This window comes from Pinus tabuliformis, chromosome 1_2, assembly GCF_031772625.1.
Source record: "Pinus tabuliformis cultivar Carrire ecotype Pingquan chromosome 1_2, CPIR1, whole genome shotgun sequence".
Taxonomy (NCBI): domain Eukaryota; kingdom Viridiplantae; phylum Streptophyta; class Pinopsida; order Pinales; family Pinaceae; genus Pinus; species Pinus tabuliformis.
The window spans coordinates 660,470,692-660,491,973 of record NC_142298.1 but is presented as its reverse complement, the minus strand read 5'-3'; the positions used below and the strand labels follow the sequence as shown (position 1 = coordinate 660,491,973).

At 40.4% G+C, this 21,282-nt stretch overlaps 1 protein-coding gene across 4 annotated transcripts in view; it reads right to left on the bottom strand.

Moving 5' to 3' along the window:
• LOC149207414 (metal transporter Nramp3-like) overlaps window positions 1-21,282 on the bottom strand; it is a 372,782-nt gene that overhangs the window by 252,546 nt on the left and 98,954 nt on the right. For all 4 annotated transcript variants that reach the window (XR_016252623.1, XM_089395716.1, XM_089395714.1 and 1 more), the window contains exons 4-8: window positions 14,884-14,962; window positions 14,619-14,723; window positions 14,191-14,300; window positions 13,764-13,945; window positions 2,824-2,893 (exon numbers count right to left, since the gene is read on the bottom strand). Coding sequence is in view for 3 of the 4 variants with exons in the window: in XM_089395716.1 (XP_089251842.1) it covers window positions 2,824-2,893; window positions 13,764-13,945; window positions 14,191-14,300; window positions 14,619-14,723; window positions 14,884-14,962 (546 nt within the window). In the remaining variant the exon portion in view is untranslated. The remainder of the gene's footprint in view (window positions 1-2,823; window positions 2,894-13,763; window positions 13,946-14,190; window positions 14,301-14,618; window positions 14,724-14,883; window positions 14,963-21,282) is intronic.

The following is a 21,282-nucleotide window of genomic DNA, read 5'->3' as shown; positions in this document are numbered from 1 at the left end:
TGGGTCTCCAACTTTGACAAAACATATCTCCTCAATTGTGAGGAGCTATGTGGCGTGCTACCTACCGTTACAACGAGGACAATCAAATGTTGATGGTCTTGATTGCAAATACACTGATCTTCCTTGTCATTTTCTTCATCAAAAGCATGGCATCATGACCACACTGCAGGAGCTTCTCATCTTTTCAGGACTTCTTGATCATTGGAGCTTCCATTTAATGCAATCCACAGATGTATATTAAGAGTGTTCAAGGACTTACGTTGGCACCAATGACAACACCATTCAACAACACTAGTCTACCGATCTCTTGGGTGAAGCATCTTTTCTGAAGAGTATCCTCCCATAGCCTTTCAATAAGGAGTTGGGCTTAAAGAGTGAGGACTCATGCCAAGATGACAGTGGACACTTATCCTATGTCTTCCATCTTAGCGTCTTATGAAGACCTTGAGAAGGCTACTAATTTGGGTGGTAACACGAATTATAGACAAAAGGTACCATGGACCTTCTCAGAGATTGAGTGAAGTGATATGTGGGTATGAAGATGAATTTTACTTCGATAAAATGTTAAGGTGTGTTGCGATACACAAACCATCTAGACAAAATGGTGGAAGGTGGTGATAATGTACATGTGAATTGGATTTCACCTAGGCAAAAGTGATGGCATGCTCACAAAAGACAATTTGTCTATTTAAAATTATAGAAATTACATGAATATGAATGGAACTAGGTAAATGCATCGTCATTTCAGAGGAAAAGCATGCAACACTATGTTGATTTGGGGTAGCATCGGATGTGCTCTAGCCACGAAATTTGGTAGAGAGGTTGGGGCACATGAGATCTCCAATACCCACAAAGGATTTGGGCAGATTCTAAACAGTTCAGGAGATATTAAAATAATTAATATTTTTAATGGATACCCTAAGTCTAAACTTAGAGAAAATAAAATATTAACGTGTATTAATATGAATCTGTGTTAGAATGGTCCAAAAGACATGGATCAAGCCAGATCTAAACTTAGTCGTTGATTAGATACTTAATCTCGGCCGTTGAGATGTCAACAGGAAAAGTATAAGAGGAGGCTTGACGGTCACTTGGAGAAGTACACCATAGGATCAGTCATTCTATTCTCTATAGTGGGGTTTGCTAAGAGAGATAGAATCAATGATCGGGAGAGCAGTTGAGGGGCATTGAGTACATAGAAACAGAGAAGGCAGAGAGTGTGTCGGGACAGCAACGCAGTAGCCATAGAGACTTGATGCAGAGCCAGCAAGGGCTCACGCAAGGCCACAAAGAGGCAGCCAAGTGTTGCGTAGAGCACCAGAGGGGCCAATGTGGATGACGCAAAGGCTCCCAAAGCTAACGCAAGCCAAGGAAGGCTGACACAGGGCCAACACTGGGCTAGAAGTGGCTGACGCAGTCCACATTGGGCAGACGTTGGGATTGTAGAGCAGTTTTGTGCTAAGGAACTGCCGGAAGGGTTTTCTGGGGTTTTAGCTAGGAGATTTCTCTCAAACTGTGAGATATAGCTGCTAAGGAAATTCTCTGTTGGGTAGGCCAGTTTCGGCACCCAAATTGTACTCTGATATTGCTTAATAAGAAAAAACCCTCAAATAGTTGCACCGGTTTTCCCGCATTGGGTTTTTCCGGGGACATTGGTCCAAAAATAATGGTGTCATGTGGTGTGTTTCTTCTTGTTTCTTTTAGTTGTTGATCTATAATATGTTGAGCACGCACCGGTGTTTATTTTCAGTATTTACTTTGTAAATAACTTGTTAAAGAAAAAATAACAAGTAGGTAGGAATAAATCAGAAAAAGTGCACGAAGGGTTTCTAAACTAAGTAAACTTAGAAACTTCAACACACTAGGTGACAATGATGAGGATGTGACTAGATGACCACCATGATGAAGATTTGTGTAGAAAAAGATACACCCCAGAAGCAACCCCCACCAACATTCCAACCTTTTGAAGGCTAAAATAATCTCATGAATCTACACAAGGCCATTTACTAGTCATGTCAACATAAGGGTAACAGGCATCACATTTGATTGAACTACTAAAAAATGTCTAGAGGATTCTCATGGACCTAGAGGTAACAAAACAGCTTCAAGCAGATCAAATAGAAACTGTCAGAAGCTCTGGTATTGACTCTATCTGATCTCTTGAATGATTGAATCATTTACTATTGATATGGATGTCAGTGCCATTGCCATAGATGGTATGTTAGCTTGAGATGTTTGAATGATTGCCTATAAAAGCAGGAAAATGAGTGAAATTAAGGAGAGATATCCCAATTTTGACCAACTGTACAAGAATTAGAGTATGCTTCAATGCCAAGCTATCAATTTTCAGAGATAAATAAGAGGGGAGTTCTTTATTGATTTGTCATTCAGGGAGTTGTACAACAACAAAAAAGTTATAGTTTGACCAAAACCTGAACGTAAAATAAGAAAGAACCATGATTCCTGAATCATTTACAATTGATATGGATGTCACTGTCTTATCCATAGATGCTATCTTATCTTATGACATTGGAATATTTGCCTATAAAATCAGAAATGAATAAAATTAAGAAGAGATATCCCAATTTTGAACAAAAACTGTACAACAATTAGAGACTACTTCAACACAAAGCTATCAATGTTCATAGACAAAGAAACTATTTGACAAATATAGAAATCCCATGTAACATTAATGAGTTCAATTAATAATTTCACGACCAAATCAACTGACAAGAGACTTCTTTTACTGATTTGTTAGTCAAGGAGTTGCACAACAAAAATTTTGTGGTTTGACCCAAGCCTGAGAGTAAATTAAGCAAGAACCTTGATTCCTTGAGTTGTTCTGGGAGTTTGTCTTGACAACACCAGAGCTGAATGTAAAAACAGATTATGCCTGAAAAAATATATAAATGAAACCATATTTAGAGCACATCCTTATGACAATTTAAAGTGATACACAACCATGAGATTGAAGAGGGTGCATAAAAAGATGTGTGCATAAAAATATATCTAACACCATATGAACAAAGACATGCAGATGTTAAATTATACAAATAAATTAGAGATAAAACATGAAAATCAATATAACAACCTAGTAAACAGGCAACCCAATCTCATGAACAGTTTAATGCCTTAACATCCCTTAACATCAAAACAGACACGTCAATAATTTTCTATCAGGAAACAACATTTCTAAATGTTTTTTTTGTCAAAAACATTGATAAGATGAGATAAGATAATTTTATTAATATCCAACAAATGACCACTAGAGTAGGTCAATGTTATGAACATAATTTATGTAAAAATAATAAAAAGATAATAAATACTAATCATAATAGTGTATAATTAAATAATAATAAGTTAAACAAAGAGGCATGTCTCTACAAACATCCCTGTCCATTAAAGGGTACTTAACTGGCTACATATACAAGTCCCTCATTCTCATTTGTAATCATCCTACATCAATTATGTATACAATATACAATTTACAATTACTGTCCTACAATGGATGTCTTAGTCTACAAATTATTTTAAATATTTCCGCTGCGTATATGACTTTTAGTCGTTGCATTGGTATCAGAGCCACATTCTCTAATCCCGACCATTGGCCATTTAAGTCTCCATCAACGTCCTTGTCGATTCGATCAAGATTTTTGGCCAGAGCAATGGGAGTTTCTTCATCACTGATTTCATCAAGAGGCCAAGGATTTAAAAAAATAAAAACAAGTTCAAGATATATATTAAAAAAAAATCAAAGAAAAAAAGGTGGTTATTCAAAAATAATAATAATAATAAAATAAGAAAAAAAAAGAGTCAAAAAAACATATTAGAGAGAATAAAAATAAAAAATTGATAACAAAAATTATATAAGAAAAAAACAAAAACAACATTAAAAATCGAAAAAAAATAATATATATAAAACACTGCTACTAATCCAACACGGACGAGGTCAACTTTGTTGACGCTACCATCACTGGTCTTCCCTTGTCCGTGGTTACGTCCATCATTGCACCTTCCAACTCTGCACATCCACATCTAGTCCATCGCAAACCACTATCGTCGCTACCTGCCAATACGACTCGCATCAAATGTTGCTTGTGTGCTATCGCCCAACTGCAGGCAACCTATTCTGTTATACACACTAATATAACCTGTCGTGCACAATCGAACCACCAAATCCGTTGAAACCAGTCGTCATCCACGCCGTCGACAACCTTGCCGCTATACCACTGCCCCTGTAATCCAATATTGTCGACAGATCACAAACACACCATCGCTGCCCGACGCTGCATTTGCCAACAACACCCTTGTCTCTACCATGACACCGTTAGCTGCCATCCTACTCGTTGTCCTCAGTCCAACAACACCCTGTCGCCCCTCCTGTTGACCCTCGACTCGCCACGTGTTAAAGTTCCGCTACCGTCGTCCCTCCTGTTGACCATCGTACACTGCGTGTTAAAGTCGTAAGGCACCTGTACTCATGCTGGTTAATAACACATACCATTTGAAATCGCGATTTTTTTTCAAGTTTGATATTTATAAACTGTATTCTATAATTTATAATTTAGTTATATATAAACTATATTATATAATTTTAATATAGTTATATATTAATAGAATTATATAAAAGAAAAAGAAAAATAACAAATATATATATATATATATATATATATATATATATATATCAATGTTTTTAAAACCGGAACCGGTGACCAGACCGGTCCACCTAATGAACCGGTTTACCGACCGGAACCGGTCTAACCGGGACTGGTTTGGTCTAAATGAACTGGTTTTAAAAAAATACATTAAATAATTAATTTTTAATGAAACAAAACTATTTTTAAGATGTAAAACCATGATTCCAAGCCAATAGAGACAATATATGCAAAGTTTGCTCATTTATATACCATGTAAAGGTGAATATATCAAAATGGCACCGAGTACAATACATATCATCGACAAAATAGCAAAATACATAAGAAATGAGGCTCTAAATGGCCTATAAAGTCCAAAAACAACGCTGCAAGCTATGAGGCCATTGGCTTACTACAAGTCTACAGTGTACACATGATCAATCATCAAGTTCATCACCACTACTAGACACAGGATCATCATCAGGAGCTACATAGACATCATCTGGTTCAGAGTTGGGTTTTTTGTTTTTCATATTAAAAAGATTGAATTTTTCTTTCTCAATCAACCACAGTGGAGTCCAGCATCTACTCGGCTGAGTAGGGCCGATTCGATATAGAACCGGCTGAGTCATGTTTGGTACCAAACCAGCCCACAGAGCCAAGTCAATAGATTAGTCAACCCAGCCACATATCAACTTGGTATAGTTGACCAAGTCTAAGTCAACTCGCACCAAGTTTTAAAACATTGTCATAATGATCTTCAGCAGATTGCAACCTGTAGCTTGAGGATACGTGTTTGGAACCTAGCCATTCTTGAAATTTCACCCAAAGACAGCCTTAATGAAGATCACTTGATTGGTCGAATGCCTAGAGATGTATGATTTGTTGAGTTTACATTTGAGTGCATAACAGAACAACTTCTTTATTGGAGAAATTTAGATCCTTCAAGAGGATAATTCTTGAAATGTCACCTAAAGACAGCCTTATGAAGATCACTTGGTTGGTAGAATGCTTAGAGATGTATGGTTTGTAACTTTGTTGAGTTTACATTTGAGTGCATAACTAAACAACCTCTTTCTTGGAGAAATTTAGAGCCTTCAAGAGGATATTATTAGTAGGATGAGGGCATTACAACTACACTTGAAACAACAAATCCGCTTGATGTCCAGTAATGATCATGCAGACAATCCTGTATTGACTATGGTCCTGATTCATAGGTCTGATCTACAGAGAAGAATGCTTCAAAAATTTTATGACGGATCTTGATTGACATAAGTATGCTCAAGAAATTTAGAAAACAATATGGCAGTCCTACAAGCATAGAGAAATGTAAGAAAGAATGGAGAACTAGGGTTGTTCAAAGGCATGCCTAAAACCGGCCGGTTTAGGATGCCATCTTATAAGCATCATAACCAGCATTGTCAATTTCAAAAACAATAAGTCTTTGACAAGCTCTAACTCTCCATTTGTTAAAATTGGCAACTAGGGCCAAACTCCATGTGGGTCATCTAATTAATGGAAGCTGATAATTTTCTTAGATCCCTCTCATCGAGAGGTGTAGGATTGATCTAAAGATCATCTCATTCCGATAAATATTCATGGAGATATGAATTTATTTGTGTTATGGGGCAATTCGTCAAGGTCGTCCAGCAACCAAATAAACCCCACTTGTGCTCAACGTTTTAGTATAAATAGAGGTGGCCTTCAAGTCATTTCAACATACTTGGGATCTCTTCATCTCTACTTGTATTTGGGTTTTAATAGGAGGAGAGATCCTAAGGGATAACACTGCAGAGGGCAGAAGCCGGAACTGTTGGAATTGCCAGAACTGCCGGAATTGCTGGAACTGCCAGGAATTGCAGGAATTGCCGGAACTGCTAGAATTGCTGGAATTGCCAGAAAAAGCCGGAACTGCCGGAACTATAGGGAAAAACCGGAATAGCCGGAATTGTCGGAACTACCAGGAACTGTCGAAACTACCGGAACTGCCAGAATTGTCGGAACTGCCGGAACTGCCCGGAACAACAGGGAAAAGCCGAAACTGCCGGGAAAAGTCGGAACTGCAAGAACTGTCGGGAATAGCCGGAATTGCCAGAGATGTTGGAACTGCCGTGAACAGCCGGAACAACTAGAGCATCTGTCTCCGAAGGAGAGCAGCATGCAAGGGACAACTAACTAACATTGGGACAGTTGTATGGTACTTAGTAGCAAATACACCAAACATGCAATGTTACAGCTAGCATGCATGGGATAGCTAGCATGCAACAGCAAGCATGCAAAGGACAACAAGCATGCTAGGGACAACAAGCAAGCAAGATGCAGCCAACACATAGGTCACTATGGCAACATGGTGCAGCAATGGCACATAATGTAGTATAGTGATCGGTATAGTCATGATTAATGAAGCGTGATGAGATGCAACATAGTGATGATGGGTGCAACATGGTGCAGCGCAGTGAGGTGAAACATGATGATGAAATGCAGCACAATGATAGGTGAAGGAGTCACCTTGGAGAATCAGTTGAAGCCGCATGTCTTCAACTGATCTCATGTATCATCTTCTTAGAGATGATCTATGCTCTTATCTAAATAAGTCAAAGTGTTGACTTCTGTTGTAAACGTACTATCTCTCTCTCTCTGGCATCTGCTGAACTATTGAAGAACATATAAGAAGAATTGATCAAGGGTTTCCCCACATTGGGGTTTGTCCCTCACTAGCGCCACAGCTTGTGTCCTCTTGTCTTGGCTTGTCTTCTACGATTTATGTTTATGTTCTATCTGCAGTTTACTTTAATGCTGATCTAATTGCTACTCTGGAAAAGATATTGAGCTAACTATAAAAATTGAAATAAATTGCTTTAAGCATAGAACATACCTATAATTAACATGGTATCAGAGCTAAGGTGAAGACAATGCCCAAGCAAGAGTGAAAGAGCTCACCGAAGACAGTTGGGAAAGGACAAAAAGATCAGTGGTTTCCTCATCCCTCTTCATATCACCAAGGGTGAAGTCGAAGCAGAGAATATTATCAGAATGGCGCAGCGGAAGTTTCTGATGGCCTACCTAAAGATCACTTCATTGGGAAGTTCGGATCTAAGGGTCGAAGGAAAGGCAGATGCCTTGGTTGCAATAAGTTCAGCCATTATGCGAAGGAGTGTCCGAATGGCAGAGACACATCTCTTGATGAAGATAACAATCATTCCAGGGACATCTTCAATGATCGAAGGAATGACAGATAATGCAGGTCATCAAGGAAATGGCCAACTCTTCAAAAAAAAAAAAGCAAGGGACCCCAGGTATGAAGAATCAAATGTTGTTTTTGATAAGATAAAGAAGCATTATCTTGTATTGACCCTCACATTCAGATTCTTTGGGAATCTGGCTTATTGACTGTAGTGCTTCAAGGCACTTCATCGGATAGTAGGGTGCACTCTCTAATTTGGTAGAGATGGAAACAATCATGGGATTATACTTGGAGCCGATGCCACCTATCCCGGAAAGGGTGTAGGGAATGTTACCCCTCAATTGAATGAGGGTAACTCGATTCATTTACAGAATCTCCTTTATGTACCTGATCGCAAGAAGAACCTGGCGTCCATTTCGGAAATGGAAGTCAAAGGTTATAGGGTGGCACTCATCGATGGAAAGGTACGCGTTTGAAAATAGAATTTTTTGAAAATAGAATTTTCAAAGATGTTTTTGAGTTCAGGGTTGTATCAAGTTGCAGGAAGTCCACTAGGGACCATGTCCATTGACACATAGCACCGGAGGTCTGTGAGTCAGATGGTGACAGGGATGCCTGAATTCAAGAAGAGCATGAAGGTACATGTCCGAGATGTACCGAATGAAAATTTACAAGGGGATCATTCCCCCCATGTAGCAGGTCCACAGATTTGGAACAACCCGAGGGGTTTGAGATTCATGATTGGGAATCTCATGTATACAGGTGAAAGAAAACCCTCTATGGCTTGAAGAAAAACACCTCGGGCCTAATATGAGAGGATTGATAGCTGTCTGATGAAGCTGATATTCACTAAAAGTGAAGCTGATCCAAACCATTGTTTGAAGGTTGTGGATGATAAACCTCTCATACTGGCACCTTCTGAGAAACGACCTATTTCTGACAGGCGCAGACCCTCTCACATGCAGAAGTAAGAGGGAGTTGGATTCCAGATATGGAATGGTAAACTGCAAACCCGTGACTACCTCGAGGATCTTAACTTTCAAAAGTTATATGGTGGTGATGCCGGACCAGATTTGGGAAATGCCTCTAAGTTTCATAAACTCATTTACATTAATGTTCTTGGTGAACTTCTGTCCGGACATATGTTTTGCAGTTAGCATGGTGAGCTCATATTTGGTTGAGCCTCATTGGATTGGTGCCAAGAATATTTTGAGATATATTCAGGGCACAATCTCTCATGGATTGAGATACACTACCGGAAATATGAAGCTGCATGATTATTCGAATGCTGACTGGGCAGGCAATGTGGAGGATCACTAGAGCACTTCTCAATGTTGGTTCTCTTTGGATTCTGTTTCGATATCATGGATGAGTAGGAAGCAGAAGTCGGTTGCTATAAGCACCGCCGAGACCGAATACATAGCTACGAGTATGATCTCGTGTGAAGCTGCATGGTTGCAGAAGCTCTTATGTGAGATGTTTGTACATATGATGAATACCACTGTGATTCTCTGTGACAACCAGGTGGGGGATTCAATTATTGAGGAATCTCGTATTCAATGATTGCTCCAGCAGATAGACATCAGATACTGCCTTATCTAGGATATGGTAAGTCGATGAGCGAGGAGGCTCCATCGCATTGAGACTGATGTACAGGTCACAGACATTTTGTTAAAGCCCCAGGGAAAGGTCAAATCTATGACTTTCCCGAACGACTTGGAGTCGTTGAGAGACCTTCTTATAAGGGTCCTGCATGTTGCATGCATTGAGCTCTAGGAGCTCTGGGGGGCTTGGGGTACTAACTGTGGAACAGGATGATTAGTTTTCCTATGGGTCAGGATGATTAGTTCTCCCGTGGCAACTATGAAACAGGATGATTAGTTCTCCTGTGGGCCGGGATGATTAGTTCTCCCGTGGCAACTGTGGAACAGGATGATTAGTTCTCCTGCGGGCCGGGATGATTAGTTCTCCCGTGGCAACTGTGAAACAGGATGATTAGTTCTCCCGTGGCGACTATGGGGCAGGATGATTCGTTCTCCTGTGGACAGGATGATTAGTTCTCCTGTCGAGGCATCCTACCCATGCAGTCTGGGACTCATGGGAGGTACCTCTCATCTAATCAATGAGCAGGGAAATGGGGTTAGGGACCATAGTAGTACTATCAATGGACACATCAATGTATCTACCATACTCCCTATGCTAGGATGACCCCTATAGATCTGGGATCAATGAAACTGATCTGGGATGAGTATGAGTGGTTTGAGACACACTCTTGTGATATTGATCTGGGATCAATAAAACTGACTTCGGGCCAGTAAGAATGATGTGACACACTCTCTTCAGATGAAACTAACTTCGGGTTAGTAGAGAATGGTATAAGACATTCTTGATCAATTCTTCTTCTTCATGGTTCAACAGAGCAGAGCAGAGCAATGTAGGGCACTGATGGCAAAGATAGTATAGTCGGACATATGGATCAGGGGATGGAGTTCTCCCTAGTTGAGAGGGAGTGTTAAAATTGGCAACTAAGGCCAAACTCCATGTGGGTCATCTTATTAATGGAAGCTGATATTTTTCTTGGATCCCTCTCATTGAAAGGTGTAGGATTGATCTAAAGATCATCCAATTCCGATAAATATTCATGGAGATATGAATTTATTTGTGTTATGGGGCAATTCGTCAAGGTCAGCCAGCAACCAAATAAACCCCACTTGTGCTCAACGTTTTAGTATAAATGGAGGTGGCCTTCAAGTCATTTCAACACACTTGGGATCTCTTCCTCTCTACTTGTCTTTGGGTTTTAGTAGGAGGAGAGATCCTAAGGGATAATGATGCCCTAATCCAGAGGGCAGAAGCCGGAATTGCTGGAATTGTCGGAACTACCAGAATTGCCAGAATTGCCGAAACTGCCAGGAACTGCCGGAATTGCCAGGAACAGTCGAGAAACGCTGAAACTCCAGGGAAAAGCCAGAATTGCCGGAACTACCCGGAATAGCCAGAATTGTCGGAACTGCCAAGAACTGCCAGAATTGCCAGAACTATTGGAATTGTCGGAACTGCCAGGACTACCGGGAAAAGCCGAGAAAAGTCGGAACTTCCGGAACTGCCAGGAAAACCGGAATTTCCGGAACTGTTGGGAATAGCTGGAATTGCCAGAACTGTCGAAAATGCCGTGAACAGTCGAAACTGCGGGGCACTGCCAAAACAGCCAAAGCATCTATCTCCGAAGGAGAGAAGCATGCAAGGGACAACTAACTAATATTGGGACAGTTGTATGGTACTTAGCAGCAAATACACCAAGCATGCAATGTTACAGTTAGCATGCAAGGGATAGCTAGCATGCAACAGCAAGCATGCAAAGGACAACAAGCATGCTAGGGACAACAAGCAAGCGAGGGACAACAAGCAAGCAAGATGCAACTAGCACATAGGTTAGTATGGCAACATGGTGCAGCAATGGCACATAATGCAGTACAATGATGGGTACAGTCACGATTAATGAAGCATGATGAGATGCAGCATAGTGATGATGGATGCAGCATGGTGCAACGCAGTGAAGTGCAGCATGATAATGAAATGCAGCACAATGATAGGTGAAGGAGTCACCTTGGAGAATCAGTTGAAGCCGCGTGTCTTCAACTGATCTCATGTATCATCTTCTTAGAGATGATCTATGCTCTTATCTAGATAAGTCAAAGTGTTGACTTCTGTTGTAAACGTACTATCTCTCTCTCTTTGGCATCTGCTGAACTATTGAAGAACATATAAGAAGAATTGATCAAGGGTTTCCCCACATTGGGGTTTGTCCCTGGCTAGCGCCACATCTTGTGTCATCTTGTCTTGGCTTGTCTTCTGCGATTTATGTTTATGTTCTATCTGCAGTTTACTTTAATGTTGATGTGATTGCTAATCTGGAAAAGATATTGAGCTAACTGTGAAAATTGAAATAAATTGCTCTAAGCATAGAACATACCTAAAATTACACCATTACATTAGAGAACAATCCTGGGAGGCATACATTTGGACGCTATCATCTCATGGCACATATCCCATCCAAATGTTCACCAAGTATGTCCTACCAGGACTATTCTTCTCTTGGATTGCTAGTCCTCAAAGAATATCGGTCCTCTTCAAATACTCTTAGCTTGGATGCCCTACCACATCCTCAAAGAGGATCGGTCCATGAGACTACTTCTATCTTGGATTGCCAATCCTCAAGAAGTACCAATCAAAAATGCTTATCCAATCCTCCATTCTCCCTCCTAGTGCCATACACTAGATGTACGACAGTTAATCCTGGCCTAGTGCATGACACCTATGGAGAATATAGTGTCCCATATCACTCCCTCTCAATCAGGGAGGATATATCTACAAATCCAAGCTTTTTTCTGAAGTACTCAAGCTTCTTATTCGGAAAAGACTTCGTCAAAATATCAACTACTTGTTCATCAGTGGAGATGTAATGTAGCGTCACAACCCTATCATGCACCAAGCTTTGAATATAATGATACCTATTGTTAATATGCTTCGTCCTAGCATGAAAAATTGGGTCTTCAGTCAATCTTATGCTACTTTCGTTATCACAACATATGATGGCAAGGTCCAAAGGTCCTTCAAACAAATCTGATAGCAGCTTTCTCAACCAAACAGCTTATCTTCCAGCTTCACATGCTGCAATATATTTTGCTTCAACACTACTTAATGCTATTGAGTCTTGCTTCCTATTCATCCATGAGATCATAGATGATCCTAAGCTAAAGCATCTACTAGTAGTGCTTCTTCCAACTGTTTCACTGCCACCCCAATCAGAATCTGTATAACCTACTAGTTGTATTTCCTTACCAGCATATCTCAAGCAATGATGTATCGTTCCACGAAGATATATCAAAATATGTTTAGCTGCTATCCGATGATCATGCTTTGGCTGTTGGAAATACTGAGAGGGGGGTGAATTAATATTTCTTTTCAATTGTTATTTTTACTAATTAGATCACTTATAATTAGAAAGCCAACTTTTTTGTTTTTGCTTCTTGAAGGATGTCGTTTCATGGAGAGGACTTGACTTTGCTTGGAGGTGTCTTCTTTGACTCTAATACATAAGTATACCTATAGTAACATGCCCTTAAGGTCTTCAACATTATTCTTTTGACTCTTTGACTCACCTATAGCACTTTAACATGTGCTAGACCTATTTCAATGAGCAAGAAACTCATTGACATATATTATAAAAAAAATATTTTTTTTCTTGAATAAATACAAATACCAAAAGTACATTTATAAAGACCAAATCTAGTTACATTTCCTTCAACACTCTGATCGTTGTGCCTTAGGTGTACACTTTAGTTGACAACAAGGCCGACTTGAACAAATTGAAAATACATAATTTCTCTTTTGATTTAACCAATGAAAATACCGACCAAAACTACCAATTTTTCAACACAATGACTCTTGTATGCATGTTAGTTGACCTTGATTCCTTGAGCCTATGCTTCATGATGATCCATGATGATCCAGACATGGTCATGTTCATTAGGAGGATGCTTATGATGATTCAGACATGGACATGTTTATGTGGTGTCCTTTATATCCAGAATAGCCTTTTTCTTGAGAATCCATGAATGCTACCTATACCGACTTGCATGGTTTGCCTCTCTACCCCAATCTTCTATATTATAATTTTTAGCTAATGGATACTAGTTAAAGGCTTGGAGGAAAACAAACAAAATCTCCAAGAGATTGATGCAGATAATTTAATATGAGATTGATTGACAGATTGATAGGATACTCTGAGTTGAATTGTACAATTTGGAATGGCTCAACTAAAATGTTCATGAAATAACTGATTTATGTCACATCCTTTACCTGTAAGAAAAGAAATGCATCTAGTTTCAAATGAGCAATCAAAATACATCACCCTTGTAGAAAATTTATTTTAAACTACTTACGGCATAGCCATTGCACCAAGAAGAGAAATCGCTATCCCAGTTGCTCCATGACCACCTAATCTTGGAATGAACAGTCCCTTCATAACTTCTGTACTGGATGGTTTTGCATATTTTAACTCTACAAAGAAACAGCTAGCTATGGTGAGGACCAGAAGGGAGATAAATAATTCCAATTTCCGCACCTGCATAAAAACCAAATAAAACCTCAAAATTGCTATTGAGATGCAATATGGGAAGATACCCAAACCAATGACATTGGTCACCACATCTATGAATGTTGGATACATGATAAAATTAATCTTAAGGTTCCCCACTCTTTAGATAAGTCATGACTTACAAATCTTCTGTTTACAGGAAATGATTAACAAGTTTTGCCTAACAGCTTCCAAATGCGGATTATTAGGCATGAATGATATGATAAACTTACCCCATATTGCTGCAGAACAAGAAAGCCCAGAGTACTCAATCCTGTGAGGATAACTCCTAACCATAGTGGAAGACGAAACAGCAAATTTAAGGCATAGGCTGTCCCAATAACTGAAAAATTCAGAGTTACCAAGAAGAGCATCCATTAAATTTCTTTAACCCCATCAGAACTCACAAAAGAAATATTTTAGAAACACAACAGTTCTATTCTATAGACATATGGATGTTTATGCATCAACATAAAGATGACTAAATAAACACATACACATCTGCATTCATGGTGAACATCAATGTATATGTATGGCTGTATCTGTGAGTTTTTGCATGTGCACATATGTAAGAAGAGTAAGAAAGAGAGAGGGTATAACGAAGTAGTTTATTATGAATAAACTCAAATACAAATTCGAACATGTAGTAGAAAATTACAACCTTCTGGGATATCACTAGCAACAATAGCCAGTTCAGCAAGTAACCAAAGTATGTAGTTAGTTTTGGTTGGATACTCTGCTCGACAATGCTCTGCCAAATGTTTACCTGCATGTATTCATAATTTACAGAAAGTTTTAATCAGAATTATGCATATCTAGCGGAAATTATCAAATTAATCATAATCAGCCCCACAAAAGAGCAAAGGAAAAATTGAATAATAAGCCCATAGAAGCAGATAATGAAAGTAACTATTACAGGCACTTACCTGTGACAACGCCTAATTTTGAAGCTAGAGACTGGATCACAGCACCAGCAATAGTCGCCAGTAAAAGTACCCAAAGTAGCTGCAGTTTTGGATATTTACCACTTAGTTCATATGTTTGTACTAACCAGTACAGAACGTTATATCATTTCACCAAGTCTAGACATTCATATTTATTGTCTATATTATTATTTGAAGAACACACAAAGTTCCTTTATCATACAATAACTAGTACGAAATCTTAACATAAGCTATCTGCAGTATTAATTTTTATTAGCCATTGACTGCCATAAACCAATAGAATCATATTCCAAACAGAATGAGGAAAGCTTGTCATGATGTCTTTCTGTAAAGGACCATGTCAAGTGGTGAAATTCTAAAAGGTAAACTTCCATCCACTAGCAAAAGTATTGTTAATGGTTACAGCAAACATGTTTGTACTTACGAAAAATGATGGCAACAACAACACTAACCAAATGCTTTTCCAATTTATCTAAAAATGTAGCACATAACTTGTTACAACAAAGTCTAGCACCCAGAAAGTGTAAAGTCCCGATCACCAAGGTCTTAGTTTGGTGGAACTTAGAAAACCTACCCACCACAACCTCGGTAGCTCTTCCTCTCTCTTTTGGTTGGCTCTTCTCCAACACAAGGGGGGCTTCCTTAAGGATAGGATTGCTAAGGCTATGGAGTGGAGGCTCTGGGTGATGATTAAAGAGTAGGTCTAAATAAAACATATGGTTGTAGCATAGGTGGAAGAGTGAATGCTGTGAGATGGAAAACCCCAAGATCAGTGCCAATCCAATCATGGCCTAAATGGAGTCAAAGAGATATGAATCCAAGAGGGATAATGTTTGAATATGTAAAGTTATTCAGTGCTGTTCTATTTTCCACAAACCTTAGCTTGCTGAAAACTACGGCAGAAAATTAACCTTGGAGAGCTAGGGGTGCCACTCTAAAACATGGTTATGAAGGTGATATCGTATTACCTCTAATAGCAACTCAATTTCATAGATGCAAGTTGAAGATAATATCAAATGTAAGTGGAATTACATCCTCACATTGCACTATCCAAATGACTCATGTTCCATGTTATGAATAAAATATACATAAATAAATAATAAATGTAATAATAGTTAATTAAACAACAATATTTACTGAAGAGGCATGTCCCTAAGGACATGACCAGACATGAAAGGGCACTTGCCTAGGTATATAAGCGGGCCCCCTCATTTGTAACATCATCATCACATATCTTCTGTACAATTCTTATATAATGTAGTTGTCCTATAATGGATATTTACATATACCACATCTTCTGAGCATTCTACTGCATATACAAACTTTGTTCATTACACTCCATTAATAGGCCTTCATAACATACTACAGAACAATAATCAACATACGAAAGAATTGAAAACATAAAAAAGGCCTTACAAAAAGTAGAATCAATACCTCCAATCTTCCATTAATCTTGCAATATGATGTATAATGTAGCCCAAGGGGGGAGGTCCTCAATCCCCAAATTGCCAACAACTCAAATGGAGAGAAAGCTCCTCTTTATAGAGGGAGTTTCTTCTCTCTTACAATAAATTATAAAATATAATATTCTCCAACTAACTCCATCGCAAGTCGAACAAATAATATAAAAATGGGGTAGTTAGATCCACACTCAATCAATGGTTCACCGTATCAAATGGTATGTGGACACTATCCTCAACAAGGGAGGTCACCCCATCAAAAAAAACAAAGTAATATTCAAGATACCCTCAAAGAGAGAGAGAGAGAGAGAGTGCAGAGAGAGAGAGCACGCCGCTAAAATAAGCCTATTACCATGTCAAAATCTAAATTGGTCCACATCCAATGCACCCTCCAATGTGCTAGCTCAACAATACATAAAATAATCATTGGCATGAGAGGATGTGATCCAAGGTCCACCAAAAAAGGTTCACTAAATGCACCCTACAAGATGCATGAATGATAAATGAATAAAATACTTATCCTAAGAGAAAGCTCCATAACCACAGTACCAAAAATAGAGAATGATCCACAAGATGTATGCATGCAAATACAATAAAATAACACTCTTCCCTTTTGATCCATTAGATTAGAACAACAACCCTTAAGTGTTGGAATTTCTAAGTCTAACTGTTAGAAACCCTTCATGTACTTTCTAATTTATTTCTGCCTACTTGTTTTGTTTAATTAACAAGTTATTTACCATGTAAATACTGAAAAATAAATACAAGTACATGCTCAACACATTACAGATCATCAACTTTAGGAAAAACAAGCACACAAGTGACACCGTTGTTTTTGGACTAATGTCCCCGAAAAAACCCAATGTGAGAAAACTGATGCAGCTATCTGAGGGTTTTATTATTAAGCAATTTCAAAATACAATCTAGGTGCCAAACAGGATCACCGAACAGAGAATGATCTCCGCAGTAGTACCTCTCAGTCGGAGACAAATATTCCAACTAAAACCCCGGATGAACAATCCCACAGCTCTCAGCTCTAATCTGCCCCACGAAATCTCCAGTGTCTACCTCTAGGGACTGCGTCAGCCTCTCTAGCCCAACATCACCCCAACTCGCCCTGCATCAGCCTCTGGAGGCACTGCGTCAGCCTCTAGAGTCTCTGCGTCACCCACGCTGGTTCTCCCTGGCACTGCACAGCGCCTGGCTGCCTCTACGTAGGCCCTGACTGGCTCTGCGTGACCTCTAGCTAGCTCTGCATCCCTCTCTCCCGGCATCTGCATTGATGCTCCCGGTACCCTCTCTGCCTCTCTGCTTTTGTATTCACTGGCCCTCAGCTGCAACTCTGATCACTCCTCCGATTTCCTCAGCAAGCCTTGCCCCAGAAAATCAAATTCTTGTTCAACTCGGTGTGTTCTCCAAGTGACCCTCAAGCCTCCTCTTATACTTTTCTCGTTGACAATTCAACGGCCGAGATTAAGTCCCTAATCAACGACTAAGATAAACTTTGGCTTGATCCATGACTTTTGGACCCTTCTAACACAGTTTTATATTAATTCACATTAATATTTTATCTTCCGTAAGGACTCCATTAAAAATATTAATTATTTTAATATCTCCCAAACTTTTTAGTATCTGCCCAAACCATTTCTGGGTATTGGAGATCTCATGTGCTTTAGTCTCTCCACCAATTTGCGCGGCTAGAACACATCCGATGCTACCCCAAATCAACACTCCTTCTTAGGAAGGATTGTGCTCTAGTAATACTCATCACTGAGCATCACCCTGATCATCCAACATCGGTCCTGGTGTTGATGCTAGGCCTGCTACCCAACATCCTCTGTACTACTGCATCATGTACTGCTACCCATGGCCCTACCACGGCTGCATCTGTACGGCAGCCCCTCTCATCATGTTGCATCATGCTGCCCATAGCACTACCACTGCTAACTGTTGCACTACAACTCAGTTACTGAGAAGTAAGTAACTAATCTCCCAACTCTGACATCTCTGTTAGGCTAGAAACACCCATGATGCTGAAACTCCCTCTGTCGCTGACAAGTGCCCCTACTCTGACCTCTGTGCTGCTACAACAACTCCATGCATCTCGTATTGTTGCCTCACACTGTCCTGGGAATCCTACACTGTAGCTCCCTCTGTCATTCCATCTGCATCCGTCTCTACTAACATCCACCAGTACTGCTACTCCTCTTTGGGGCTCCCGTAGCAAGGTATAATCCAAGAGGCTGCATACCTTGAGGATCCTACCCCTCATCGCTTGTAGTTCGTCTGACAACAGCTCGATGTCTCCCCACTTCCTCTCAAGTAGTGTGTGAGCACACATGGCACAATCATCATCTGTCTCCACTTCCTTCTCTGCCCTTGCTGGCGCAGCCTTGGTCTCGGAAGCCTCTCCCTTGCTCTTCTTCCTCGGACACTGGCTCGCATAGTGACCTAGTTCCCCACAATGGAAACATTTGACTTTGGAAAGGTCCTTCTTCTTCTGTTTATCCTGCTTTCCCTCAGATGCTAGGGCAGCATCCTCCTCTTCCTCCTTCTTGATTCTGACCTTCTTGTCGCTGCTTCCTGCCTTGGTCAACCTTTTGATCTCTACTTGGAGAAGAGCCGCCCACAGTTCCTCTCAATCTAGAAGGGTCAACCTGCCCAGTATGCTCTGGACAAATACCTCCCAGTCTTCTGAGACTACGTTCAGGGTTGTCCTCACCATCAATTCTTGATCCGGCGTGGCTCCTATGGAAGTCAGCTGATCCCAAAGCTCCTTCAATTGACCAAGGAAGGTGTCAATTTGTTCTCCCTTCTACATTTGGTACGACCGCAGCTGATTTTCTAGGAGCATCTTCCTCTGCATGGAAGTATGCTGATACGAATTTGTCAGGGCCTCCCACATCACATTTGTCGTTTCCCTTTCAGCAATATGTGGTACTACATGGTCCTTGACCCCGTCAAGGATTGATGCTCTTAGCCCTCGCCATTGCCTCCTCGTACTTGTCATTCTCAATCGGGTCAACTGGGATTGCCATCGTCTTCAAGGCGAAGTAGAATGGAAAAGATTATGGCCTTCCAGACTACGAAGTTTGAGGCTTCGTCCAATCTGTCCTGATCTCTTACCCCGTTCACTGCCATTTCGTTGCTCCTCTACTTCCCTTCTGGAAGTTCTCGGTGTGACTCCCTCTGAGCCTCAATTTCCCTCCTGGAAACCCCTCTGCCAATGTTGAGATGCCCCCACTCCGATCATTAGTGCAATTGCACCACTAATCCGGATTTCTTGGCTAGAAATCCTCAGCAGCAACTCCCTCCTTTGTCTTGCCCTGTTACATACTGTTCTGACCACAATACCCCACCAGCTTCACTCTGCAACTTGCCCACAACCTCCTATGCCTCAGCAAACTGAAGGTTAGAGCTTCTAGGCTCTGCGCAATCCCGGCACCAACAAAATCTGCTTCTCCTGGCCACAGGCATCAATCCTTCCTGACTGAGAAAGATGATCATGCACTGCGTAGGTCAGGTCTACTCCCTTCTGCCACTACGTTGATCCTCATCCTAGCTCAAACTTGATGACACACGCACTGCGTCACCCCTTCCTTGTTGCTTCTCTGCTAGGAACAACTTCTGTCACTCGGAACAGTTGTTTCTACTGTTGCTGCTCTGCTCAGATGATGCACTCAGTTCTCCAATGATCTGCAACCACGCTCTCATACCATGTCAGAATTTCTAAGTCTAACTGTTAGAAACCCTTCATGTACTTTCTGATTTATTTCTGCCTACCTGTTTTGTTTAATTAACAAGTTATTTACCATGTAAATACTAAAAACAAATACAAGTACATGCTCAACACATTACAGATCATCAACTGAAAGAAAAACAAGAACACAAGTGACACCGTTGTTTTTGGACTAATATCCCCGGAAAAACCTAATGCGGGAAAACCGGTGCAGCTATCTGAGGGTTTTATTATTAAGCAATTTCATAATACAATCTGCGTGCCAAACCGGCTCACCCAACAAAGAATGATCTCAGCAGTAGTACCTCTCAATCGGAGACAGATATTTTGGCTAAAACCCCGGATGAACAATCCTACAGCTCTCAACTCCAATCTACCCCATGAAATCTCTAATGTCTGCCTCTAGGGACTACGTCAGCCTCTCTGGGCCAACGTCAGCCCAGTGTCACCCCAACTCGCCCTACATCAGCCTCTGGAGGCACTGCGTCAGCCTCTAGAGCCTTTGCGTCACCCACGATGACTCTCTCTGGCACTGCACAGCTCCTGGCTACCTCTGCGTGGGCCCTGACTAGCTCTGTGTGGCCTCTAGCTGGCTCTGTGTCCCTTTCCCCCGGCTTCTGCATTAATGCTCCCGATACCTTCTATGCCTCTATGCTTTTGTATTCACTGCCCCTCAGCTGCAAATCTGATCACTCATCCGATTTCCACAACAAGCCCTGCCCCAGAAAATCGAATTCTTGATCAACTCAATGTGTTCTCCAAGTGATCCTCAAGCCTCCTCTTATACGTTTCTCGTTGACAATTGAACGGCCGAGATTAAGTCCCTAATCAACAAATAAGATTAACTCTGGCTTGATCCATGACTTTTGACCCTTCTAACACAGTTTTATATTAATTCACATTAATATTTCATTTTCCGTAACTTTAGACTTAGGGACTCCATTAAAAATATTAATTATTTTAATAACTCCCAAACTATTTAGAATCTGCCCAAACCATTTCTAAGTATTAGAGATCTCATGTGCTTTAGCCTCTCCACCAATTTTCGTGGCTAGAGCACATCCGATGCTACTCGAAATCAACAGTAAGCAAATTTGCAGAGTGCACCTGACAACAAAATGGTGAAACCCTAGCTTTCTCCTCAACCTCCCCCTCAGGGAAGCCAACCAATATTATCGAGAA